Source organism: Pelophylax lessonae (assembly GCF_965119305.1).
Source record: "Pelophylax lessonae genome assembly, chromosome: 6".
NCBI classification, from domain to species: Eukaryota; Metazoa; Chordata; class Amphibia; order Anura; family Ranidae; genus Pelophylax; species Pelophylax lessonae.
Genome location: NC_138773.1, coordinates 148602708 through 148630691, shown reverse-complemented (window position 1 = coordinate 148630691; position 27984 = coordinate 148602708). Strand labels below are relative to the sequence as shown.

The 27984-nt window shown below is 49.2% G+C and overlaps 2 protein-coding genes across 3 annotated transcripts in view; one reads left to right on the top strand and one right to left on the bottom strand.

Moving 5' to 3' along the window:
* The window catches only part of EMP2 (epithelial membrane protein 2), a 594685-nt gene that overhangs the window by 4699 nt on the left and 562002 nt on the right, over positions 1-27984 (bottom strand). The window lies entirely within an intron of this gene.
* ATF7IP2 (activating transcription factor 7 interacting protein 2) overlaps positions 1-27984 on the top strand; it is a 564057-nt gene that overhangs the window by 198585 nt on the left and 337488 nt on the right. Inside the window, exon 4 of one of the 2 annotated variants that reach the window (XM_082260702.1) lies at positions 2534-2668. The exons of the other annotated variant lie outside the window; for it this stretch is intronic. Coding sequence (XP_082116828.1) covers positions 2534-2668 — 135 coding nt within the window. The remainder of the gene's footprint in view (positions 1-2533; positions 2669-27984) is intronic. 2 annotated transcript variants of the gene reach the window in all.

Sequence of the window (27984 nt, the reverse complement as noted above, 5' to 3'; positions counted from 1 at the left end):
TCCTAGAGAGCAGGAGCATAAGCCCAATGGTCTGAAGACTTGAAGCTGTGTGTCAGTGAACCTCAGAGAAAAGGATTTTACGGTAAAACAAAAATCCATTTGGTTTCCCGAAAAACTGCATGTGAAAGACTTCTGCGCAAATACAGTGTGACATAAGATTCCAAGGATTGCCATTTTATTCTCTTGCGTCTCTGCTAAAAAAATAAATATTTTGGGGGTTCAAAGTAATTTTCTAGCAAAAAATACTGATTTTAACTTATTTAAGCCTTTAACTGACACTGCTTAAAGCAACGTGTCAGAAAAAGGCTTAGTCTTTAACCACTTTACTACCAGTCACGTAACCTCTACGTCGGCTGACTTTGAGTGGTTATACCGGGATGATGCCTCTAGCTAGAGGCATCATCCCGGTACCGTTGTTTGAAGCCGACGGTCGGCTTTCCGTCGGTAACGATCGATGCGGCTCGGGAGCCGCTCGATCGTTACCCGGGGGGGCGGGAGGGGACGTCCCCCCCCCTCCCGCCGCCTTCCGCGGCTTTGCTCGGGGCTACCGTCCCACCGGGAGCCCCGAGCACCCAGCCGGCACGTCCGCCGGCTGGATGGAGTCCCGATGAATGCCGGAAACGGCATCGATCGGGTCTCCGATGACGTAACCCGGAGGCGGCGTCCATGACGTCACTTCCGGGTTACTGTGCTGCAAAAGGCGGCAGATTTGAAAAACGGCTGTATGCAAAAATGCCGTTTTCGGCGTTTTGCATACAGGGAAGTGTAGTGGAGGGGTCTAGGGTCTTTTAGACCCTCGATCCCTCCATAAAGTGTACCTGTCACGACATATTGCTGTCACCAGGGATGTTTACATTGCTTGTGACAGCAATAAAAGTGATCAGATTTTTTTTTTTTTTAAAAAACCTGTAATAAAGTTTAAAAAAAAAGAAAAAATAAATAGGAAAAAAAAAAAAAAAAATTTAGCCGTCCCCGTCACCGTTAGCTCGCGCACAAAAAAAAACGTATACGCAAGTCGAGCCGCAAATGAAATCGCTGTTCAAACCACACATGTGAGGTATCGCCGCGATCGCCAGAGCGTGGGCAATAATTTAAAAAAAAGAGCTACACACTAACTCTAAACTGGTAACCGTTAAATAAATTTAAAGCGTCGCAGATTGAGATCTCTATTGACCGTAGTTTGTCGCCATCCCACGGGGGGGCGCAATTTTAAACCGTAACATGTTTGGTATCTATTTACTCGGCGTGACATCATCTTTCACAATATACAAAAAAAATGGGCTAACTTTACTGTTTAGTATTTTTTAAATGCAGTGAAATGTGATTTTTCAAATTTTTTCCAAAAAAATGGCGTTTTAAAGACCGCTGCGCAAATACCGCGTGACAAAAAATTTTGCAATGACCGACATTTTATTCTCCAGAGTCTTTGCTAAAAAAATATATATAATGTTTGGGGGTTCTAAGTAGTTTTCTAGGAAAAAATACTGGTTTTAACTTGTGAACAAAAAGTGTCCGAAATAGGGCTGGGGCTAAAGTGGTTAAGAGGTTAAACTGCCCTCACAGACGGAAATTCATTCCTTTGATTTAAGGCTGCATTCACACTTGAGCGTAGCGTTTTACCGCGATTTTCAGGCGTTTTTTTTTCAGGCGTTTTTGGAGGCAGGCATTGACCTCTATCAAAAGCGCTGGTAATCAGCCCAAAAAGAAGCTCATGTACTTTTTTCAGCTACAGGCGTTTTGCAAAATGCTCAGATGTGAACAGGGGCCATTTAAATGAATGGGGTTTTACTTGTTGGGTGTTTTTGGAACTTTTTTTTGAGCGTTTTTGGAGCTGAAAAACACTCAAAAACGCCCAGGTGTGAATGGAGCCTGAAAGAACGAAATGTTACACTGTAAAGCATTGTGTTTTTATAGTGATCTAGCAGCTTTAACAATGTCAATAAACATTTGCCTTGGTTTTTTTTTGACAGCTGCGAGTGAGCAGAGAACGGCTCTGTAAAGCCCCGTACACACGTACCGATCGTCGGCCGAACGATCGGCCGTCTTTTGTCCAGGGCTGTCGTGTCTGTTGAAAACTGCAAAAGACTGCACACAAATTTTGTCGGCCAACAACAGCCAACTGCAGAAGTGATGTCATGTGATGGTTAACTTTCCGTGTGTTTTTTCTTTTCTGAGCATGCCCAGTCTTGCAAATCTGCTGTCTGTCGGCCAAAATCTGTACTGACTGGCGAACAATCGGCCGTTCTGGTGTTGGCCAACAAAAATTTTAATGCTTGCACGACAGATTCTGTTCGGCCGAAAATGCGCTGTCGGCTGTCGGAAGCATCATACTAACAAGCCTACAATCGGCTGATCGTCGTCGGCCGAATATTTACGGCCGACAATCGGTACGTGTGTACGGGGCATAAGGATCGAGGACATGCTGTTTTAAGATTTTTTTAACGATTAATCGTGTAGCTCTAAGTAAATGGTTTTAATATTTTTGCACTACTCCTCCTAACCTGTACAATTTTTTTTTATTTTCCTTTACCAGGTTGACGGTTTAATTCAGAGAAGAATACAAACTGTTTTTAAGGAATCTTTTGACCAAAGAATACAAGATTTATCCCAACAAATCAACCTAATTCAGTGCAAAGAAGATAACACTGAAATACTTACCCGTCACCTTGTATGTTCACTTTTTTTTACATTTTCTAAAGCTAGGCATAGACTGACATATTTCCATCAAAGAATGTCATGCAGAGACATCTCTGCCTGTCATTTTAGGGCTGAAACCATCCAGGTGTGTGACTTGACTGATGGACAGGAGCAGAGCCAATGCAGTGAACTTTTTGAGAAAAGGAAAGGCACCTGGCTATTTTCAAGCAAATTGAAAATCTCAATGACAATGGGTAATTTTAATGTCAGATGTTCTGTATGCCTCCCAGGGGTACCCATAAGTGACATTTATATGGCCAGCCTTAAAGCGGAGTTCCACCCAAAAGTGGAACTTCTTATTTGCTTCCTCCCCCCCTCCGATGCCACATGTGGCACCTTTTAGGGGGGAATGGGTACTTGTTTTTGACAGGTACCCTTCTCCACTTCCGGGAGACGGCGCAGCGGTGCGGTCCCTCTGAAGTTTGGCTCCCCCCCCCCCCCCCCTCGCCGAGCCAATCCGAGTGCACAGCGCGCTTCACGCATGCGCAGTAGGGACCCGCCGGGAAGTCGCAAGGCTTCACTGCCGGGTTCCCTTACAGGCAATGGCGGCGGCAGCACCTGACAGCCGATGGAAACATCCGCTGCGGTGCCGACAACGCTAGACTCCAGGACAGGTAAGTGTTCTAATATTAAAAGTCAGCAGCTACAGTATGTGTAGCTGCTGACTTTTAATTTTTGGAGGGGGAGGCTGGAACACCGCTTTAAGCTTGGATCTTTTTTTCCTATTGAACTCAAAGTTGTTTGAAAGGCACTAGAAAACAGAAGAAACCATAGTATACCAAAATTTGCCATCCAGCAGAAATTATCCTGTGCTTAACCGGCCCTAGTTGGTAAACACTGTGCTGACACCAGCAATCTCAATAGGAAAAGTTGGTGTGTGGGTTTCATTATATTACTGTCCACATACCTGATACAATTACAAGAAAAAAAAAAGGAAAATTTCCCCAAGGTACTATTATATACTTTCTCTTTCGTTCATTGACGGACACAGCTCTTCATCATGTAGGGTTATACTGCCCCCTACAGGAGTAGGACACACAGAGAAAAAAAGCTTTCGCACACCTATGGGGCAGTCCCTGGGGGTATACTCCCACTTCCTGCTATAGCTATTCAGTTTTTTTTTTCCTGCCTAGTCAGGAGTAGGGACCTAGCTCCATGCTGGGATCTCTGGTCTTGGCAATTTTTTTATTTTTGAATGGAATTTTTTCCGCCTTTTTTAATATTTTGTTCCCGTGAGAATCTTTAATCAAGTGCCGGACTGGCCGACGAACTGGATAATCTAGATCCTTAGGGATACCCCAGTCCAGCCAGGGCGCGCGTGCAGACCGCAGTTCTGCTCTAGATCGGCTGCAACATTGCCCCACTCGACGGGCCTGGCCTGAGAGTTAAACATCTTGCGAGGGCGCATATAAACTGGCTTTGGCCTGAGTTGCAGCGTTTCCTCCTGGCCGTCATCACCCACATTACGATGGAGCAGTGTCCTGTCTGGAGCGGTACCCACCCTGTTCCTGGTGTGGTAAGTAGCTGTCCCCTCCCCTCTACCCCTGGTGGGTTTTGTGGTGGACGTGGGCCCCTCCCTGGGATGGTCGGACCCCCGGGCTCCCCTCCCAGGTTTGCGGCCTGTGCCTCCCATCTACACACACACCCAGTACAACCCCCCAATACCTTTTAAAGTTGAATGGGGTGCTGCTATGAGGGTGGGGAGGAGAGTGCCGGCGGCAATGCTATAGCTCCTCGGGTGGGGGATGGACCTGGTTGGGGCACCTGCCAGGGCCCCCCTACCTGTTGGGATCCTTTTTGCTGGTTCTAGGAGCCGCGTGGTGCCGTCATTTTCTTGTAGCCTTGTGTGCTACAGCTGGGCAGCCATATTTGTGTAGCCACGGAGGCCATTTTCCTTTGGTTTCTCATTGCAAATAGCGGCAGCCATGTTTTTGGAGTCAGATGGGCGGCGATTCAGCGGTAGGAGCACTCCTTGGCCTCTAGTGCTGATACAAGGATATTCCTCTTTCTGATTGCCGCATGGTGTGCACATAGTTCGGGCTGTATGTACCGGAGCCGCTAGTCCGGAGTCCCTGCATGTTTTACCAGCTGATCCCCTCTGAGGCTGTTGGGCCCTCTGGGGCCCTAAAACTGACTGATCTGATGGCGGTCCTGGAGTCCTTGGTGTCCAAAGTGGATTTGGTCCTGGGCAAACAGGCTAGCAAAAAGCGTCCACGCCTTCACCTGTTTCCCCTGTCTCAGATCCAGAGTCTGATTCGGCCGCTGCGGATGGGAGTTACCCTTCAAGGTCTGCGTCCACACACCCTGCGTGCTCAGATAGTGAGGATTAGTCCTCTGTTCCTCTAACCGCACATGAAAAGGCACTAGTGGATGCACTGATTGTGTCGGTGCGGGAAACCTTGCATATGGAAGATATGTCTAATCTAATGCAACATCAGAAGCACGGGTCACCTTTGGCACCCACAGGTCCTCAAAAGCAGCGAGGGTGTTTCCCATTCCCGCCTTCTTTGATGATATTGTCTCAAAACATTGGGGGTGCCCAAGACGCACCTTTGCAATCCCTAAGCGTTTTGCAATGCAGTACCTTTGAGGAGTCCCTCCTTAAAAAAAAAAAAAAAAAAAATGGACGGTACCTCCTGTAGTGGACTCTCTAGTTTCCAGGTTGAATAAAGCCATTGTAATCTCTGTTGAAGAGTCCCTGGTCTTCTCTGATCCAGCTGATAGGAGGTCGGAGGCCTTGACCCACCATATGTTCACTGTGGCTGGGTTTACACTGGGTCGGCAGGCTGGTGTTTACCATCACCCTGGTGTCACAAGCTATGACTAAATGGGTCAAAATTCTATGCCGGAAACCTGGAGGAGAAACTGCTTCCCCCTGCTTTTGTGGAGATGGCGGATCAGTTGGTCCAAGGGCTACAGTTTGTCTGTGACGCCTCTTTGGATGCCTCTTCCCTGATTTCTAGACAGTCTGTCTCAGCGGTGGTCCTGCGGCGCATTATCTGGCTGAAAGGCAAGGTTCTTTCCTTCCAACTTACGCCTGTCTCGCAAGCGGCTACAGTGCCTCCATAGGGCAGTGCAGGACCTGTCAGCACAAGGAGTTATTGTGCCGGTTCCAGATATAGAACGTTTTCAAGGTTTTTTTTTTCAAATCTATTTACAGTTCCCAGGAAGGAAGGCAAGATTTGTCAGATCATGGATCTCAAGGCTCTGAACCACTTTGTGTGGGTTCAGAAATTTCGGATGGTGTCCATCCGCATGGTAGTAGCTTTCCTTCATCAAGGGAATCTTTTTGCCTTCTATCCATCTCAAGGACGCTTCCTTTCATATTCCAATAAATGTCGGGCATCAGCGTTTTTTTCCGTTTTTGCCGTGGGTGAGGGGCACGATCAATTTTTGGCGTTACCTTTTGGTCTCGCCTCAGCTCCTCGGGTGCTCACGGTTTTGGCCTCAGTGTTGGCCTTGCTACGACAGAAGGGAATCGCGGTTCTGGGTTACCTGGACGATCTGCTTCTGCGTGCAGAGTCTTCCTCGGCTCTAGAATCCGACATAGACATTACTGTGCAAACTCTACAGAAGTTCGGATAGACATAAAATTTTCAGAAATCGGCACAGATCCCCCGGGTGTTCCTTCCTCAGGCAAAAGTTCTGAAGCTACAGGATGCGGTTCAGCTCCTGTTGTCCAACCATCGGTCATCACTCAGGACTTGCATGCAAGTGCTGGGTCTGATGGTTTCCACCTTCGAGGCGGTTCCATTTGCGCAGTTCCATACCAGACCTCTGCAAAGGGAAATTCTGACCAAATGGAACAAGGATCCGCAGTCTTTGGAAAATTTGACCCTGTTGAGTCTGGGTTCAAACAAGGCTCTGCTAAGGTGGCTCCGCTCCCCGGTCCTTCGTCTGGGGAAAATCCTTTCTTCCCCTGTATTGGACTGTAATTATTTTATTGAAAAGAAACTGCTGCCATAATACAATTTACAGACAAGAAAGGAGAACAACTTCATCACATAATCAGAAGCAAAACACTCCAAAATAACATATCATGCCCACAAATACTGGGCCTAAATTTTTGGCCTACATAAGGCTCATTACCTCAACAGTCTGTATATTATTATACTCCAAGGAAACCCACCCTTAACAAACCCAAAACTCAACATAACCTATCCCAAGCCACCAACCCTTAACCACCCGCAGCCCGCATTAATACTTACCCTTAGCAGGATGGAGCATCCAGGCTTACCAGATCTTTGCAGCCTTACCCTAAAAAAAAAAAAAAAAAAAAAGATTAGAAAACACAAAATCTAAGGGAGTGTTAAAGGATAGTACACCCACCACCACCAAGGAACAAGGCCAGCCTCAAGGAGGCTGGAAGTGAAATTCCCCCTCCATAAACGTGCACACCTTTCCGACCCTACCTCGCCCCTTTCAAGATTCCTCACCTTCACAAGCTCACCGACGATGTCACCCACCACCACACTGACAGGTAGGATTTTTTCCCTAGTGGACACCAAACACCTAGCGTGCCACGTGCAATACAAAACACTAGTACTAACTAGATAAAGGGTGGACAACTCAAAGCCCCTCCTCAACCTGAAGTCGCCATACAACCACCCAGAAATGGGTTAAGGACGAGAGACAAGGGTAGCCGATAGCACCCCCTTCTGAACCTCCACATTGAAAGGGCACTGGACCAAAAAGTGGTCCATGGTCTCCAGCACCCCTCCACATTCAGGATGGGGACAACCTCTATCCCCTAGGGTTCCTGTTCTTAAGGTTCGCACGGACATATAAGGGTCCATGGAACGACCTCCATGCGAGAATTCTTGGCGAATTCAGAAGGGCTAACTTATCCCTAAGGACCTTCTCAGGACATTCTCTCAAAGACAGAGGCTTCAAAAAGTCCATATTATATTAGTGACGTGACTAGCCTTTTAATTCAATTTTTGATTTTTTTTTGACTGTTTTCCATGATCTATTTCAGTTTTATTGCCATTTGTCTCTAAGTCCCGCTATTATGGGATCTCCTATTGCTATTCCATCCGTTTAAGGGCTTTCAGCGCCATCTGGTGGAAAAAATGATCTATTTAGGTGGTTTACGGTCACCATAGTGACTGCTGGCTTTAAAAGGCCGACATGTCAGACGTCTTCTTATCCCTTGAGAAAGTCACGTTGTGCTGTGACGCTGTGCGGTCACTTCCGGTTTTCGGCCGAGACCGGAAGTTATGGGTATTCACCGCCATACTGCTGCCACGCTACTATGCTGTTATCCTGAGTCTTAAATGTGAGTTTTACTATATGTTTTTTCAATAAATGCCTTAAAACTTACTACACTATGAGGTCCTTCCCTTTATCCTTGGTCTGAGCTACATACAGTGCCTTGCGAAAGTATTCGGCCCCCTTGAACTTTACGACCTTTTGCCACATTTCAGGCTTCAAACATAAAGATATAAAAAAAAACATAAAAACACGGGGTGTGATCTGGATCTCCCATCCGAGTAGTGTGCCTCCATCCCAAAATTGCATTAAAACAAGAAAAAAGGTTGCCCAGGGGACTTTAGATGAGGCTACACACTCATGAAAAATCAATGAAGTATATCATATAGGAATGTTTTATTGAATAAATATACAAATAATAGTAAGCACATTCAAAAAGAGACATGATGGACTGCTCAGGGGCATCAAATACATCTAATACATAAAAGGTAAAAAATGTATAAAATGACAACATGGACATACATAATGATTACATACAAACATAGGCAAAGCATGATAAAAGTATGGCACCCTTGACGCGTTTCGCGAAAATGTAGTTCGCTTCCTCAGAAATGGGTGTTTATCATATCTATCCAAAGTAAGAAAGTATAATTATTGATGATGTTCATGTGCATATACGGAGTGTCGAATAAAAGCCAAAGCCATCATCAAGACTCCATACTCACTGAATCAGTTCCAAAATGAGAACACTGAGAACGATGGTCCATTGGGAAGTCTGACCCGGGAGCCGTAGGGGGGGCTCAAGCAGACGCAGAGGTCACATTTTATACATTTTTTACCTTTTATGTATTGGATGTATTTGATGCCCCTGAGCAGTCCATCATGTCTCTTTTTGAATGTGCTTACTATTATTTGTATATTTATTCAATAAAACATTCTTATATGATATTGGGAAGTCTGACCCGGGAGCCGTAGCGGGGGCTCAAGCAGACGCAAAGGTCACAGGGAGAGCAGGACTGATAGTGAAGGGATGTGTATCCATAAACCTATATGGGTTAGAGAACCCAAAAAGCCAATCAGTGATATAATGTAAAAACAATAGTGTATCTATGTATGAATAAAAAGTATCCACAAAGCATGAGTGATCCTGATGGCGTAGAAAAATGGAAGGTGGTATAGATGTGCGCGGTGAGAAAAAGGGGGGGGAGGGGGAAAGAAGGAAGGAAGGAAGAGAGGGGGGGGGGGAAGGGGGAAGGAGGGGAGAGGGAAAGGAGGGAAGGAGGGGAACACTGATACCCACAGCCAAGTGCTGTCTCATGGGAGTGTACGACAGAGTGAACGCCCTTGGGCTGAGTGACTGTGTAAAAAAGGCAAAAAATTACCAGAGGTTGGTGTGGGAACAGTGCAGTCCTGCTCTCTGGAGGGATCCCCGAGTCAACATATAGAGCATCCCCTAACGCCATGTATGCTGCCGAGTATGGTCGCCGGCTGTAAGAACAGATGGCGGTCTCCTCGCATTGCTGCAGAGTGGTACAGTCACCATGCTGGCGTGCACTGCCCGCACTATATGCGGACGCCGCACCCCAAGCGCGGGAAAACATGGCGCCAATGTGCGTCGGAGCCACGCCCCCCCCCATGCGTCAGAGGAACTGAGCACAGCAGGGGGAAGGCGGAGTCCAAGGCAGATTGCGGCTCCCGGGAACAGAAAACCAGCCGGACCAAAACATAATCAGTGTCTGTTTAGCCAAATAATGAAAAATGAGGATGATATGATAATACTCACATAGATCCATACTATATAGAGTACAATAGTATAACATCTAACATGATGTATGGGGGATGGTGATGCAGATCACTAGAAGGGCACAGGTGTCTTCCACCTAAAATGTATACATAAAAACACGGGGTGTGATCTGGATCTCCCATCCGAGTAGTGTGCCTCCATCCCAAAATTGCATTAAAACAAGAAAAAAGGTTGCCCAGGGGACTTTAGATGAGGCTACACACTCATGAAAAATCAATGAAGTATATCATATAAGAATGTTTTATTGAATAAATATACAAATAATAGTAAGCACATTCAAAAAGAGACATGATGGACTGCTCAGGGGCATCAAATACATCCAATACATAAAAGGTAAAAAATGTATAAAATGTGACCTCTGCGTCTGCTTGAGCCCCCCCTACGGCTCCCGGGTCAGACTTCCCAATGGACCATCGTTCTCAGTGTTCTCATTTTGGAACTGATTCAGTGAGTATGGAGTCTTGATGATGGCTTTGGCTTTTATTCGACACTCCGTATATGCACATGAACATCATCAATAATTATACTTTCTTACTTTGGATAGATATGATAAACACCCATTTCTGAGGAAGCGAACTACATTTTCGCGAAACGCGTCAAGGGTGCCATACTTTTATCATGCTTTGCCTATGTTTGTATGTAATCATTATGTATGTCCATGTTGTCATTTTATACATTTTATACCTTTTATGTATTGGATGTATTTGATGCCCCTGAGCAGTCCATCATGTCTCTTTTTGAATGTGCTTACTATTATTTGTATATTTATTCAATAAAACATTCTTATATGATATACTTCATTGATTTTTCATGAGTGTGTAGCCTCATCTAAAGTCCCCTGGGCAACCTTTTTTTCTTGTTTTAAAGATATAAAACTGTAATTTTCTGTGAAGCATCAACAAGTGGGACACAATCATGAAGTGGAACGAAATTTATTGGATATTTCAAACTTTAACAAATAAAAAACTGAAAAATTGGGCGTGCAAAATTATTCAGCCCCTTTACTTTCAGTGCAGAAAACTCTCTCCAGAAGTTCAGTGAGGATCTCTGAATGATCCAATGTTGACCTAAATGACTAATGATAAATAGAATCCACCTGTGTGTAATCAAGTCTCCGTATAAATGCACCTGCACTGTGATAGTCTCAGAGGTCCGTTTAAAGCGCAGAGAGCATCATGAAGAACAAGGAACACACCAGGCAGGTCCGAGATACTGTTGTGGAGAAGTTTAAAGCCGGATTTGGATACAAAAAGATTTCCCAAGCTTTAAACATCCCAAGTAACACTGTGCAAGCGATAATATTGAAATGGAAGGAGTATCAGACCACTGCAAATCTACGAAGACCTGGCCGTCCCTCTAAACTTTCAGCTCATACAAGGAGAAGACTGATCAGAGATACAGCCAAGAGGCCCATGATCACTCTGGATGAACTGCAGAGATCTACAGCTGAGGTGGGAGACTCTGTCCATAGGATAACAATCAGTCGTATACTGCACAAATCTGGCCTTTATGGAAGAGTGGCAAGAAGAAAGCCATTTCTTAAAGATATCCATAAAAAGTGTTGTTTAAAGTTTGCCACAAGCCACCTGGGAGACACACCAAACATGTGGAAGAAGGTGCTCTGGTCAGATGAAACCAAAATCAAACTTTTTGGCAACAATGCAAAACGTTATGTTTGGCGTAAAAGCAACACAGCTCATCACCCTAAACACACCATCCCCACTGTCAAACTGGTGGTGGCAGCATCATGGTTTGGGCCTGTTTTTCTTCAGCAGGGACAGGGAAGATGGTTAAAATTGATTGGAAGATGGATGGAGCCAAATACAGGACCATTCTGGAAGAAAACCTGATGGAGTCTGCAAAAGACCTGAGACTGGGATGGAGATTTGTCTTCCAACAAGACAATGATCCAAAACATAAAGCAAAATCTACAATAGAATGGTTCACAAATAAACATATCCAGGTGTTAGAATGGCCAAGTCAAAGTCCAGACCTGAATCCAATCGAGAATCTGTGGAAAGAACTGAAAACTGCTGTTCACAAACGCTCTCCATCCAACCTCACTGAGCTCGAGCTGTTTTGCAAGGAGGAATGGGCAAAAATTTCAGTCTCTCAATGTGCAAAACTGATAGAGACATACCCCAAGCGACTTATAGCTGTAATCGCAGCAAAAGGTGGCTCTACAAAGTATTCACTTCAGGGGGCTGAATAATTTTGCACGCCCAATTTTTCATTTTTTTTATTTGTTAACAAAGTTTGAAATATCCAATGAATTTTGTTCCACTAAATGATTGTGTCCCACTTAGTGTTGATTCTGCACAAAAAAATTACAGTTTTATCTTTGTTTGAAGCCTGAAATGTGGCAAAAGGTTGAAAAGTTCAAAGGGGCCGAATACTTTCGCAAGGCACTGTGTGTGTATATGTATGTATATATACATCAGAATATGTAGCTACAGCGGTCGATCAGAGATTGTCATCGCCCAAAGACAGATGGGTAAACCGACTCTTCATGTCTGGGTGTATTAAGTACATTAATGTATATAAATTATTTGCTCATATATATGAGTAAGGTGTATCACTAAATAAGGATTGGTAGATTGTATAACAGGGAGTATAAATATGTCTCTCCTTACCCGGTTCCAATGTGAGGGGATATAAATTGCTACGCACATCATGTATGACACATGCCAGGATATAAATGCGATACCGCTAGACTCAGTCCAATCCCTCCAATTTAAAAAAAAATAATAATAATTTTTCAGTATAGGATGAACAATAGCCTTGCTCTAAATGGAAAACATTAGTTCCATGTTAGTATAAACCAATGAGTTAATGTTAGAATAGGAGAGCAGCTAGCAAAATGCCCAGGAAGTCTATCTCCTACATACCTGTTCAGGTGAGCGGTATTTCCTTATTCCTGGATATCAGGAGTTCCAGTCCTTAAGGAGCTTACTTCAGTTGAGGGTTTGCAAAGGGTGTATATATGGACAGAGCCCTGCCCCACCATGCCAGGAGGGGCCTTAGTGTCTCCAGAGATGTTTGTGGGTAACTGCCTTATTCTGGGTACATATAAAGAGTAGGGGGGGGGAGGGGAAAGGTCAGCGCTATATAAATTGGGTTTATCATACGAGACAGTCGTATATTGCGTGGGCTGCTCCTCGCTCTTACTCGGTGGCCCGGATCTTGGCTTCCATCAATGGGGAGTTGATCACAAGTTGGCCTTGAGTACTGTCAAGGGTCTGGTTTCAGTTTTGGCATATTTTTTCCGAAGGCCGTTGGCCGCCTGTGCCCTGGTGCGTGACTTCTTTCAGGGGGTGCGACACTTGCTGCTTCCGGTGCGACCTCCGTCACCCACTGGGGACCTTGATTTGGTGCAGTCAGTTCTTTTAGACCCTCTGCGAGTATTCGGGGGTATCCCCTGCCTACCTTTTTCTCTTGTGTCCTCTGACAGTCGCAGCCCAGTCCAATCAGCCTTCACTATTGGGTAATGGCAACCTCCGCACGAGTAGCTAGGCAGTGAAAAATTTAATACAACCAGACTTTTACACTTGACACACCCCTAGGGGCTGTCCCACATACATTACCCTGCTCACCTCATCCCAGGCTCTGTTTTTTTGCTGCCTAAGGGTTTTATTTTCTTTCACTCACTATCGCCAGTTAATCAGGGGGATCCCTGGAGCACTACAAGCGACAGCATAGCTGGGCCTCGCACTGGGTAATATAGACCCTTATGGTGTGGTGTCCCAGCCTGCCACCGAGCGTCGCAGGTCTGCGGTGCGCCCATGCCTCGCCAAGACTGTGCCCCTCTGGATGGATTCTTCGCCGAGATGCCTCAACTTTGGTACGCCCTGGGTTGCTAGAGTCCCTTCCTGGCTGACGGCACCCCCCCTTAGGGTGGGAGGTGTTTCCGGTCTTGGAGAGGAGCCCGGGAATCATGGTATGGTTAGTGATGCTACCCCCTCTTTCTGGGACAGTCTGCCGGGTGTCATGTGGGCCCACTCCTATGGGATGGCAGACATTAAGGCCTCTGTAATATCCCCATGCTGGCCGTTTTCTGAGCCGGCCCTGCTGGGGGCGCTATGCGTGCTGATGAGAGAGTGCGTAGGGGAGTGTGGGGGCTTGCTTCATGTCTGGGGGGTCCCTGGCAGCTATCCCCGTGGTGGTCAGTGTGTTTGTGAGGTCAGAACTTGGCGCCGAACTTTCGGCCGCCATTTTGGGTAAGGGCAGCGGCCATTTTTTCTCTTACGTCCTCCGACAGTCGCCGCCCTCTTCATATTCGTCACAATGGGGTATTAGACTTTGCTCCGAAGGAGTAGCTAGGCAACAGAATATGTCAATATAAAAGTTTTAACACATCCCACCCCCAGGGGGTGGTCCCCTCAGTCAATACCCTCACACTTCCTGTATCCATACTCCAGTTTCAATGTCTAGCTTGTCAGGAGTAGCTGGATGTCTCTATGCTGGGGCATTTGTCTCAGCCTTTTCTCTATTCTTTTTTGATTTTGTTTGAGTTTTTTTTCTCTGTTTGCTTAGCTGTTCATTTTGTCAGCGTTAGTTATTCTTCTGATGAAGAGGATTCGTGCGGGCTGGGACTCGGGCTGATCCCCCTGGTCGCAGGTTGTGGGTCAGTGGTTTTCCCGGCCTGCCATCGAGCGTTCAGCCAGGTATCGCTACTGGCACAGTGAACGACCCATCCCTGTTCGGTGCAGGGATGCTTGGTGAGGTGGCTACCTCACTGGACGCTGTGTGGTTTCTTAACCCCGGTTTCGTGCGTCCTGGATGCGACTCTCCCTGCCTCATGTGCTGCGGTTTGTTCGCCTGTGCGGGTCCCCCAGGTCATTAGAAGGTAAGTGTACTTATGTGGGGACCTGTCTGTCAGGGGGGGTGTCAGTCTGGGACTGTGTAACCTGCCTCTATTCACACTATTTGGCTCCCTGTCATTCTGCCTGCACGCTGTGGGCTGCAGGAGGGGGGGCTGTGTGGCACTGTGAGTCTGCCTGTTACTGTGTGAAGCGCTGTGTGCTGTGGGGCATGCCTGTGGTCATGTTGGGGGCACTGTACAGCGGTCGCTGCGGCGACCTGCCATGTTGATTTTTACATGGGTGATGTGTTACATCGCAGAGCGGGGGAGCGGCGTTTTCGGCGCCAAGTGCCGCCATTTTGCCTGCATCGCCCCGGCCGCATGTTTTCAATGCGGGCGGCCATTTTCTTGTAGCCTCTCATGGGCTTTACAAGAGCGCCCTGATTGCATCACTTCCTCTTTCCTGATGTGCACCGATCGCAGCAGCAGCTACTACAGGGGTCCCCTCAGGTTTTTTTTTTTTTTAACTTTTCTATCTGCCTGTATCCATTGCCTGTTTTCTGTGCTCTCCCTGTGGGGGTCTCATTAGGCTTGTGTGTGTGGCGGTGGGCTGCGCTCGCCGCGCTTGTTAAGGGGGCAGTTAACCCTTTCTTGTCAGCATAAGTTTTGTGGGGCAATGGATTCTCAGGAGGGCAAATTTCCTGCCACATTGGTGGGTAGCCAGGGGACTGCTGTTTCTCCCCCAGGGGGGGATTTGGCTGTGATTGTGGCTAATCTTGCTGCCCAGGTGCAAATGTTGGTGGATGCTCAATCCACAAAAAGGTCCAGAGTTTCAATTTCCTCTGATTCAGAGGGTGATGGTGCGGGGGCTGATATGGCCGGGGTCTCCTTGTCGGGGTCCCGTTCCTCCCTGGATCTTGTGGGGTCCGAGGTGGAGGCTGAGGTTGAAGGGGTGGATAATTCTCCCCCTGGCTCGTCTGAAGAGCTTGCACTCATGGATGACTTGGTTGCTTCCATCAAACAAACGCTGCGCTTGCAAGATGAACCGTGTCCGCCGGCTGCTTTGGCAGCTTATGGGACAAAGAGAAGGCGCAAAACATCGCATGTTTTTCCCTGCACTGATGATTTTCAGAGCGCCGTTAAGGAACAATGGCGTAATATTCGCAATCCTTTTGCGGTACCCAGTAGGTTTAAACTGCGTTATCCCTTCACGCCCGCTACTGACGAGCGTTGGTGTGTACCACCGCCTGTGGATCACGCGATCGCGGTTCTGAATAAGTCCACTGCGATTCCTGCTGAGGATACCCCGGTATTCCGGGATGCCACAGACAAGAGGCTGGAGTCTCTTGCCCGTCATACCTATTCTATTATGGGTTCTATGCTAAAAGCTCTGTTTGCTTCCCTTATGGCGGCCTAGGCGGTCGCGAGTTGGACGCAGGTGCTTAGACGCGTTTTGGTGGCTGACTCAGCCCCGCAGGCGACATTGGACATGGTGGATCAAATCCATCAGGGTGTCATGTATTTGTGCGATGCGGACTTGGATATGGTCCCGTTGGCCGCACGTGTACACGGTGTGGCGGTGCTGTCTCGCCGTTTGGTTTGGTTGAAGTGTTGGTCGGTGGACCAATCTTCTCGCAAGACTTTAGCCAATCTCCCTTATGACGGTTCTCGTCTGTTTGGCGAATCCTTGGATACTCTGATTAAGGGGATCACTGGGGGTAAGAGCACGCTCTTACCCCAATCCCAGAAGGCTAAGTCGGCTCCTGGTAAGAAGCATGCTTCCTTTCGGTCCTCTCAGGGGTCCTTTCGTGCCTTTCGGCCGCACTTTAAGGGCAAACCGTTCAAAGGTCAGGGCTCTCAAAAGAAGCCGTGGACAGGTAAGCAGAAGTCCGGCCAATCCGGATCCGCTGCCCACAACAGTGCGGCCTGAAGGGGCACCCGGTGCTGGGGTGGGGGGACGCTTGCTCGGTTTTCTACAACCTTGGCTGGCCCGTGTTCGGGACAGGTGGGTTCAGGAAATCGTTCGATCTGGTTACAAGATCGAGTTTCTCTCTCGGCCGGAGAGCAGATTTTTTCCCTCAAATCTTCAACTGTCTCCGGAGCGTTTGCGGGATCTGCACCTGGCGGTGCGGGACCTGAGAGCTCAGGGAGTGGTGGTCCCGGTGCCTCATCTGGACAGATTTCGGGGGTTCTATTCAAATCTGTTCACTGTACCCAGGAAGGAGGGCAAGGTTCGTCCAATTCTGGACTTGAAGGCTCTAAACCGCTTTGTGCGGGTTCGCAAGTTCCGCATGGAATCTCTGCGGTCGGTGGTGGCTGCCCTGGTTCCGGGGGAATTCATGGCCTCCATCGATCTGAAGGATGCGTACCTACACGTCCTTATTTTCGAGGGTCACCAGAGGTACCTTCGATTCGCCATTGCGGAGGGTCACTACCAATTCGTGGCGTTGCCTTTTGGCCTCGCTTCGGCTCCGCGGGTTTTCACCAAGGTGCTTGCGCCACTGCTGGCCTTGTTAAGGGCCCAGGGCATCTCTGTCCTGGGGTATCTGGACGACATTCTGGTTCGATCTGCGACCAGCCAGGGTCTGGAGAAGAATCTGTCCGTCACGGTGCAGATTCTGCAGGAGTTTGGTTGGACGATAAATTATCCAAAATCGACACTGTGCCCGGCGGTTCGTCTTCCCTATTTGGGAATGATCCTGGACTCGGTCCAAGCGAAGGTCTTCCTACCGGACGACAAAATCAAGGTTCTTCAGGGAGAAGTCCAGTCCCTCAGGGACGTTCCGTGCTCATCCCTGCGGAGGTGCATGCGGTGTCTGGGTCTGATGGTCTCGGCTTTCGAGGCGATTCCCTTTGCCCAGTTTCACACGAGGTGTCTCCAAGCAGAGATTCTGTCCAAGTGGGACGGGCGTCCGCAGTCTCTGGATGTCCAGATTTCGTTGAGCCGTCGCACCAGAAGGGATCTTCTGTGGTGGCTCCAGTCCCCGGCGGTGTCGGGGGGGAAAGTCTTTTCGTCCTCTTTCATGGACGGTGATCACCACGGATGCCAGCCTGTCGGGCTGGGGTGGTGTTCTGGGCGTTCTGTCCGCTCAGGGGACTTGGTCGAAGGAGGAATCCTCCCTTCCGATCAACATTCTGGAGTTGCGTGCGATAACTCTCTGCCTTCACTGTTGGACGGACAGGCTGCGCGGCTGTCCGGTTCGGGTGCAGACGGACAATGCCATGGCGGTGGCTTACGTCAATCACCAAGGGGGCACCAGGAGTGCCCGAGCGGCTCGGGAAGTGGCCGACATTCTTTCTTTGGCCGAGACTCATGTCCCGGCGATATCGGCGGTACACATTCCGGGGGTGGAGAACTGGCAGGCGGATTATCTGAGTCGCCAGACCCTGGATCAGGGGGAATGGTCTCTCCACCCGGCTGTCTTCCAGATGTTGTGCGCGAAGTGGGGTCTTCCGGAAGTGGACCTGTTCGCGTCTCGTCTGAACAACAAGGTAAAAAGGTTTGTGGCAAGGACGCGCGATCCTCGGGCAGACGCGTCCGACGCGTTGGTGGCCCCGTGGCACCAGTATCGGCTGCTGTATGCGTTCCCGCCGATTCAATTGCTGCCCAGGTTCCTTCGCAGGTTGAACTCGGAACCACACGCGATGATTCTTGTGGCACCGGACTGGCCTCGCCGGTCCTGGTACGCGGATCTCGTGAACCTGGCGGTCGACGCTCCTTGGCGTCTGCCTCTTCGAGAAGATCTCTTGTCTCAAGGGCCGATATTCCATCCTGCTTTACAGTCGCTGGCTTTGACGGCCTGGCTGTTGAAACCGAGGTCCTGAAGGATAGGGGTCTCTCTCCGGAGGTCATTCACACTTTGATTAACGCGAGGAAGTCTTCCTCGGGGAAGGTCTATCACCGTACTTGGAAGGCCTATTTTGCCTGGTGTGAGTTCAGGGGGTTTTCACCTCGCACATACTTTGTGTCTAGGGTGTTGTCCTTCCTTCAGACGGGTGTCGACCAGCGTATGGCGTTGGCTACGGTCAAGGGTCAGGTGTCTGCGCTGGCCGTTCTCTTTCAACGTCCTATAGCGTCTAACTCTTTGGTTAGTACCTTTGTTCAAGGGGTGCGACATCTGGTCCCTCCTAGGAGGGCACCCTTGCCTCCTTGGGACTTGAACCTTGTGCTGTCCGTGTTGCAACACGCTCCTTTTGAACAGATCAGGAAGATCTCGTTGTCCATGTTGTCCAAAAAAGTCGCTTTTTTGGTGGCGATAACTTCGGCTCGTAGGGTTTCGGAGCTGGCGGCTTTGTCCTGCAAGTCTCCGTACTTGGTCCTTCATCTGGATAAGGTGGTCTTGCGACCCAACCCTTCTTTTCTTCCGAAGAGAGTTTCGGATTTTCACATCAATGAGGACATTGTCCTGCCTTCGCTCTGCGCGAAGCCCAAACATCCGAAGGAGGTGGAGCTGCATTCCTTGGATGTTGTTCGGGCGATTAGGGTTTACCTGAAATCGACTGAATCTTTCCGCAAGTCGGATTCCTTGCTTGTCCTTCCTGAGGGACCTCGGAAGGGCTTGGCTGCGTCGGCCTCTACCATTGCCAAATGGATCAGACAGACTGTGGAACAGGCCTATACTTTGAAGGGGAAAGTTCCCCCTGTGCCTGTGAAGGTGCACTCTACAAGATCTCTGAGTACGTCTTGGGCCTGTCGTCATGGGGCTTCTGTGGCCCAGGTGTGTAAGGCGGCGACTTGGTCGTCCATTCACACCTTCACGAAATTCTACAGAGTGGATGTTCAGGCATCGGCAGATGCTTCCTTTGGCCGCAAGGTTCTTAGTGCGGCAGTTCCTTAGAGCCTCTTGTATGGGCTTCTTGGCTGTTTGGGATACATGTTGTTATCCCTAGGTTATTTGTTTTCCTGGGAATTTTTGCTTCTGTTGAGCAAGTTTTTTCTTCTGTTGCCCAGATGGTTTCCTTCCTTTGGTAAGGTTCCTTTCTCTGCTGTGGAGACGGCGTTGCCTTGGGCGCGGCTGCGTTTCCCACCCCTCATGTTTGCACTGCTTTGGGACGTCCCCATTGTGACGAATATGAAGAGGGCGGCGACTGTCGGAGGACGTAAAGGAAAACTGAATTTTTGTAAAATCTTACCTGTAAAATTCCTTTCTCTGAGTCCTCCGACAGTCGCCGCCCCCGCCCCTCTTTTGGGGTTGTTTGTACTCTCTACTGCTATTCCACTGAAACTGGAGTATGGATACAGGAAGTGGGAGGGTATTGACTGAGGGGACCACCCCCTGGGGGTGGGATGTGTTAAAACTTTTATATTGACATATTCTGTTGCCTAGCTACTCCTTCGGAGCAAAGTCTAATACCCCATTGTGACGAATATGAAGAGGGCGGCGACTGTCGGAGGACTCAGAGAAAGGAATTTTACAGGTAAGATTTTACAAAAATTCCGTTTTTTTTCTGCCCTCTGGCGATGTTCGGGCGCCATCTTGGATTTGGGCAGCTGCCGTGTGAGGGCAGCGGCCATCTTTAATCTCTCCTCTCCCTTACTGATAGGCAGACAGGGCTGGGGGGCCTTAGTGCATTACATCACTTCCCTTTCTTCACTGCAGCATCACGTGGAGGTCTGGTACAGTACACTGTGACAATGGGGGCTGATTCTTGCGGTTTTCCCTGGCATTTTCCCTGCAATACTTTCCTTTCTCTGCTCTAGTTAAGTTTACAGGGGGTTTCTATCAGCGGTGTGGATTTGCGGCGGGAACAGCCGTTTTAACCACTTAAGCCGCGAAAGATTTTACCCCTTCCTGACCAGGGGGTATTTTGCAATTTGGCACTGCGTGACTTTAACGGACAATTGCGCGGTCGTGCGCCGCTGTACCCAAACAAATTTGACGTCCTTTTTTTCCCACAAACAGAGATTTCTTTTGGTGGGATTTGATCACCTGTGCGATTCTTTTTTTTTTTTTTTTTGATCATGCGCTATAAACAAAGAGCGATAATTTTGCAAAAATAACAATATTTTTTCAAATTTTTTTATATGAAATTCCCCCCCCCAAAAAAAATGTAAAAATCAACATTTTTTTCAATTTTTGGCCAGTTTTGTTTTCTGCTACCTATGTTTGGTAAAAAAAAAATCACACTAAGCGTATTTTGATTGGTTTGCGCAAAAGTTATTGCGTTTACTAACTAATGGAAAGATTTTTGTCATTTTTTTTTTATTTTTTTAACGCGTAATGGTGGCGATCTGCGATTTTTTTTTTTTTTTTTTTTGCGGTACTGAGACATTGCGGCGGACAGATCAGACCCTTGACTGACATTTTTGACACTTTTGGGGGTACCAGTGACATTACTACAGTAATCAGTGCTATACATATGTACTATTACTGTAAAAATTACACTGGGAGGGAAGGGATTAACTTTATTGGAGAGGGAGGGGTTAAGTGTGTCCCTAGGGGTGTGTTTCTAACTGTCATTGGATGTGGCTAGTGGTGTAATAGCACAGATCATAGCAGGACCGAGTGATCAGTGTTTTTACACAGGGGAGAATGACAGGCGGCTTTGTTTTACACTAGCCACCTGCCTTTCTCCCTCTCTGCCCGACGATTGCAAGTGACCGGCGGACATCGGGTCCGCCGGTCACACGCGCAGGCTTCGTCGGGTACGAGCGGGGGCGGGAGGGGCTGACCGCCGCCGTATATAGTCGGGCGGCGGTCGGCAAGTGGTTAAAGGGCCAGTGTGCCAAGAAATTTTTTGTGTGCACATGGACTCTTAGGACAGCAAATTCTCTCCAGACCTGGTTGGGGCTTCAGGGTCACCTTAATCTGCTTCCATGGCCTCCTTATCTGCTGCGCTTGTGACTTTACCGTCTAAGGTGGATCTTCTGATGTCAGAACGCACTACTCAAAAACAGCCGCTGCCCTCTGTCTTCTGTCTCAGAGCCTGACTTGGTTGCCACGGACAACATCCCCCTGTTGGGGTCCCTGTCCTCGCATACAGATGGGAAGGAGGAGTCTCCCTCCAATGCGGCGCAGGAACGGGCTATGATGGATGTACTCATTTCTTCTGACAGGGAGACCTTAAATATTGTAGAAGAACCCTCTCAGTCAGATAAGCGGGTTTCTTTCGGGTCCCGCAAGGCCCAGAGGTCGGGTCAGGTTTTTCCCACTCCCGAGGAGTTTCACGACACAGTGAACGAACAATGGTGTTGCATAAAACATATGCTGACAGTACCTAAGCGCTTCCAGTACTGTTATCCCTTTGCAGGTGCAGTTGACAACCGCTGGACAGTGGCGCCTAAGGTGGACCATACGGTTTCTAGATTGTGACGGAATCCGGACACCGCGACTGGGTATATCCGCCAGTAACCTGCTTCCTATGCAATCAGGAACACGGGATCCGTGAACCTGGCTATAGTTACCCCAAGAACTAGACAGCACAAGTTTTGGAGTCAAACAGAATCAAACTGTTTATTCAAAACACATGCACACAGAGCTATACAATCTGACAACCCCTCCCCCTTAGCCACACAAACATACACATCCCATAATAAGCTTATTATAGGCAGACAGGAACAATAGAACAATGGAATGCAGGTATTCAACAACAACAAACCCCCACCCCACTAGCAAGAGTCTGATTAGTGCAGAGCAGACCTGACTGGGGTTCTTGGTCACTCTGTGCCCCTAATAGACACAGGGTGACTTACACATAGGAAGGACTGGGGAAACTGGACGAGGAGTCTCCCAACTTCCCTAAAGCAATCTGGGTTCCACAAGCCCCCCAACCAAAGTGATTCACGTCACATAGATTAAACAAGTCCACATTAATGCCCGTGGAGGACTCCCGGTTTTTAAAAACCCGGCAGACAGGCGAACGGAAACGCTTTCCCGCCATATCTTTTTTTGCTGGCGGGTTCCCTACTCAAACCAGTCTTTGCTTCTGTGATGGTGTCTTAGGCGGTCACCGAATGGCTCAAGTAGCTGAATCGCATCCTGGTGGCGGAATCGCCCCCCTTCCCCCCTGCGGCCCTCGATCTGGTGAATCAAATGGCCCACGCCGTATTGTATCGATGCGATGCGGCTTTCAACGAGGCTCCTTTGGTCGCAAGGCTGTCTGCGGTGGGGGTCGCTATCCATCGCATTATGTGGCTAAAGAGTTGGTCGGCTGACCACGCCTCCAAGAAAACTTTGTCAGATGTCCCATTTATGGGGAATCGTTTTTTTTGGGAATACTTTGGATGAATTGATCAAGGGTCTTACGGGTGGTACGAGTACACTACTGCCCCAAAATTCTAGGGGTAAGCAGCCCTGCCCTCGGAGGTGTCCTTCCCTCAAGGCTTATCAGGGATCCTTTCGTGCCTCGGGGTCACAAGACCAAGAAATCCTGGTCTGGTAAGTCCAAGATGGGTCAGTTCGGCTCGGTGGCCCAGTCCTCCTCCACCTGAAGGGATGTCTTCACCAATTGTAGGGGTGGGGGGACGTCTGCGTTACTTTCAGGTACCATGGTTGTCCGAGATTCGGGACAGATGGGTTCACGAACTGATTTGCTCAGGGTACAAGATAGAGTTTCGCTCTCGTCTCGCAGACAGATTCTTTCCTTCAAACCTCAGTTTGTCCCCCGACCGATTAAAAGATCTCAAGGGGGCGGTGCAGGATCTGGTTGCCCAAGGAGTGATTGTGTCGGTTCCTCAGCGGGACAGGTTCCATGGGTATTATTCCAACCGATTTACGGTGCCCTGAAAGGTGCATCCGATTCTGGACCTCAAGTCCCTTAACCGATTTGTGCGGGTGCAGAAGTTCAGGATGGAGTCCGTCCGCTCGGTGGTGGCGTCCTTGAGTCGTGGAGCCTTCATGGCCTCCGACGACCTAAAGGATGCATATCTGCACATCCCGATCTTCGAAGGTCATCAGCGGTATCTCTGCTTCGCAGTGGCCGAGGAGCACTTTCAGGTTGTGGCCTTACCTTTCGGTCTCGCTTTGGCTCCCAAGGTGTTTACCAAGGTCTTGGCTCCGGTGTTGGCTTTGCTGCGCATAAAGGGGATTGCAGTCATTGGCTAACTGGATGATCTCCTATTGAGGGTGCAATCCAGCGCGTCTTTGTCGAGCGATCTGTCGTTTACCGTTGTTGGACCATAAACTTTCAGAAGTCCACACTGACCCCATCAGTTCATCTCACTTATCTGGGGATGGTCCTGGACTCAGTCCGAGGGAAGGTTTTTCTCCCAGAAGAGAAGCTTCGGACCCTACGGAGCGAGATCAGTTCCCTCAGGGAAGCGGATCTCTCCTCACTGCGGACCTGCATGCAGGACCTGGGTCTGATGGTCTCGGCCTTCGAGGCCGTGCCGTTTGCCCTGTTCCACACAAGAACCCTGCAAGCAGAGATTCTTGCCAGATGGGACAAGCAGCCTCTGTCTCTAGACGAGACTATATCCCTAAGCCACCTCACGAGGGAGGACCTGTTGTAGTGGCTCCTGTCTCCTACCTTGACACAGGGCAAGTCGTTTCTGCCTCTATTGTGGACGGTGCGAACTACGGATGCCAGCTTGTCGGGCTGGGGGTTGTCCTGGACATGCTTTGTGCCCAGGGGACTTGGTCGGTGGAGGAATCGTCTTTACCCATAAATGTCTTGGAGCTCAGGGCGATCAAGCTCTGCCTTTTTTATTCGACGACCCGGCTACAGGGGCGTCCGGTCCGGGCTCAGACGGACATCGCCACGGCAGTGGCATATGTCAGTTACCAAGGGGGCACCAAGAGTGCCCGGGCGGCCAAGGAAGTGGCCGAGATTCTGTCTTGGGCCGAGACGCACTTTCCAGCGATTTCGGCCGTCCACATTCCGGGAGTGGAGAACTGGCAGGCGGATTATCTTAGCCGCCAGACCTTGGACCAAGGGGAATGGTCCTTACACCAGGAGGTTTTCCGTCTCTGTGTGCCCGATTGGGGAACTCCGGATGTGGATCTGTTCGCCTCCCGTCTCAACAGAAAGGTAGAAAAGTTCGTAGCCAGAACCTGCGATCCTCTGGCGGCTGCCATGGACGCTTTGGGTGATGCCTTGGCACCAGTATGGGCTGTTCTATGCCTTTCCCCCAATCCAACTGTTGTTTCCTACGCAGGTTGGCATCGGAGCAGGTACAGGTAATTCTGGTGGCTCCGGACTGGCCTCGCCGGCCTTGGTACGCAGATCTCGTGCAGATGGTCGTCGAGCCTCCCTGGCGGCTTCCTCTGCGAGACTATCTACTGTCTCAAGGGCCGATCTTCCATCCTGCTTTACGGTCTCTGGCTTTAACGGCAGGGCTGTTGAAAGCCTAGTGCTGAAGGACAAGGGTCTCTCAGATGCTGTTATTCCTACCTTGTTGAATGCTCGGAAAGCTACCTCTAGGAAGATTTACCATCGTACCTGGAGGGCGTATATTGCTTGGCGCGAGTCGCAATGGTTTCATCCCCGCTCCTTTTTGGTGGCAAAGGTTTTGGCTTTCCTGCAGGTGGGTGTGGATCAGCGTTTAGCGTTGGCCACTATAAAGGGTCAATTGTTGGCCTTCGCCATCTTCTTTCAGCGTCCCTTGGCGACTAATTCCTTGATTCACGGGGACGGCTCCATTGCTTCCGTGGGACTTGAATTTGGTTTTGTCCGTTCTACCATGGCCTCCTTTTGATAATATCAGGGAGATCGCTTTGCCTGTGTTGTCCCGGAAAGTTGCCTTTCTGGTAGCTGTCACTTCTGCCCGCAGAGTGTCTGAATTGGCGGCGTTATCTTGTCGTTCGCCTTATCTGATTGTTCATAGAGATAAAGTGGTCCTGCGAGCAAATCAATCTTTTCTTCCCAAGGTGGTATCTGCCTTCCATCTTAACGAAGATATTGTTTTACCTTCACTTTGTGCGAAGCCCAAACATCCCAAGGAATTTGCCTTGCGTTCCGTTCCTTAAATGTGGTCCAGGCGGTCAGGGTTTACCTGGCTGCCACAGAGTCCTTTCGGAAGTCAGATTTCCTGTTTGTCCTTCCCGAGGGACCTCGGAAGGGTTTGGCTGCGTCAGCTGCAACCATTTCAAAATGGATCAGGCAGACTGTTGTTCAGGCCTATTCGCTCAAGGGTCAGGTGCCTGCTTTCCCTGTGAGGGCACATTCTACGAGGGCTATCAGGGCCTCTTGGGCTTTTCGCCATCCGGCTTCTGTGGCTCAGGTGTGCAAAGCAGTGACTTGGTCGTCGGTGCACACTTTCACAAAATTTTATAAACTTGACGTGATGGCATCTTCAGATGCTTCCTTTTGGCCGCAAAGTTTTAGGTGCAGCAGTTGTTTGAAGAGATATGTTTTCTTATCTCTTTTACCGGGGTTTTTTTGGTTTGGGGTTTAGCTCCTGTTGAGCTTTTGCTGCCCTGTTGGCTCAGTGGAGTTTTTGTCTTTTCCTCTGGCCCTGTTGACACGTTGCCTTTTTTTCTAGTAGGTTGCGTCTTCCCACCCCTCAAAATCTGCACTGCTTTGGGACGTCCCAATAGTGAAGGCTGATTGGACTGGGCTGCTACTGTCGAAGGACGTAAGAGAAAATAGAGTTTTTGTAAGAACTTACCGTAAAACTCTTTTCTCTGAGTCCTCTGACAGTCGCAGCCCTCCGCCCCTCTGAATTTTTTCTTGGGGTTGATGTGTTCTGCTACTTTTTGCTAAAAAACTGAGAGCATGGGATAAGGTGAGCAAGGTAATGTATGTGGGACAGCCCCTAGGGGTGTGTCAAGTGTTAAAGTCTGGTTGTATTAACTTTTTCACTCCCTAGCTACTCCTGCCGAGGTTGCCATTACCCGATAGTGAAGGCTGATTTGACTTGGCTGCGACTGTCAGAGGACTCAGAAAAGAGTTTTACGGTAAGTTCTTACAAAAACTCTATTATTACAGAAGTTGGCCTTCTTGGTTGCTGTCACTCTGCATGCAGGTGTCGGCACTGGCGACATTGTCCTGTCGTTCTCCCTATATGTTGATCATGGTACCTTGTCCGGATCCGTCCTTCCCTCCGAAGGTGGTTTCACTTACACGGGGACATTGTATTCCCATCTTGTGTCCTGAGCCCTCACATCCTAAGGAATGTGCATTGCTTACTCTGTTTAGAGTGCAGGCACTCCAGGTGTACTTGGCGACTACTGAGTCTAGATCCTTATGGTCTTCCCACTAGTGTTCGCAGGCCTCAGCTCTTTGCTAGATTGGCCCCGACATAGTCCCACTTGACGTACCTCTGGCCCGCAGCACCCCCCATTCTTGATGGGGAGATGGTCTGCCCGGAGTGGTGCTTTCCCCGTTCCTTTATGGTCCCTCAGGGTGGACCGGGGCCCCTCCCTGGGATGGTCGGACCCCCGGGTTCCCTTCAAATCCCCCCAGCCACTCTAACAGTTATGGTGATCTTTTGGCCCCAATCTATCCCCACGGGGGTCTTTGAGTGGGTTCCTGGCCTCCTGTGGTTAGTGACTGGGGCAGGGATGTCCTTTAGGCTCCCTGCAGTGGTTATTGGGCTGGGGGGGGGAAATTAATGTTTCATCACCTGTGGGTCTGCACCTCACGTGGCTGGATCAGTCAGAAAATTTTGACCGTGGCTTTGTGGCCTGACCAAGCTGTCGAAGTGCCCGACTAAGCTGTCAGAGTGCCTGACATAGCAGAAGGTACTGCTGATGGATGCGCGCATTACGCGGCCAGATTAGACCAAAAATTGAGGCCGTGGCGTTACGGCCTTCTTGCGGCTGGCAGAACTAGCTGTCCAAGCGACTGACCAAGCTGTCCACGCGACTGACCAAGCTGTCCAAGCTCCTAACCAAGCTGTCCCAGCTGTTGATTAAGCGAACAGTTCTGCCGGCGGATTTGCTACTCACGCGGCCAGATCAGGCCCCAAATTTAGGCCACAGCTTACTCGCGGCCGGCTGTCCGTGCTGCTGGCCAAGCTGTCTGAGCTGCTGATTAGGCTGTTCGAGCTGTTGACCGGGTGGATAAAGCTCCGGACTGGCGTCCGCCTATGTCCAGGGTTCGTACGGTCCTTGAAAACCTGGAAAAGTTATGAAATTTTGAGATGACACTTTCCAGGCCTGGAAAGGTCATGGAAAATTACGATTCCACAAATGTTTTGGAAAAGTCATGGAAATCTGGGGAGGAGCGGATGCTTAAAACTTTAGTGTAAATGTATTATTTTATTTAATGTTTGTGCACATATTGATTTCCGGGTCCGCAGCAGCCGAGGAGATGAACGTGCACCAAGCACCAATCACTTGCAGCGGGGAGGGCCGGGCCGGGCCGCGGTTTGCCTGGATGTGACTGGCCAGCAGCAGCAAACCAATCACAGGCGGCGGAAGCGTCACTGGAGGGTGGGCCGCATGAACGTGATGATGACGCGGAAGGGGGCGGTAACCGTTTCGGTTACCGCACCCCCGCGTCATCACGTTCATGCGGCCGGCCCGCCCTCCAGTGACGCTTCCGCTGCCTGTGATTGGTTTGCTGCTGCTGGCCAGTCACATCCAGG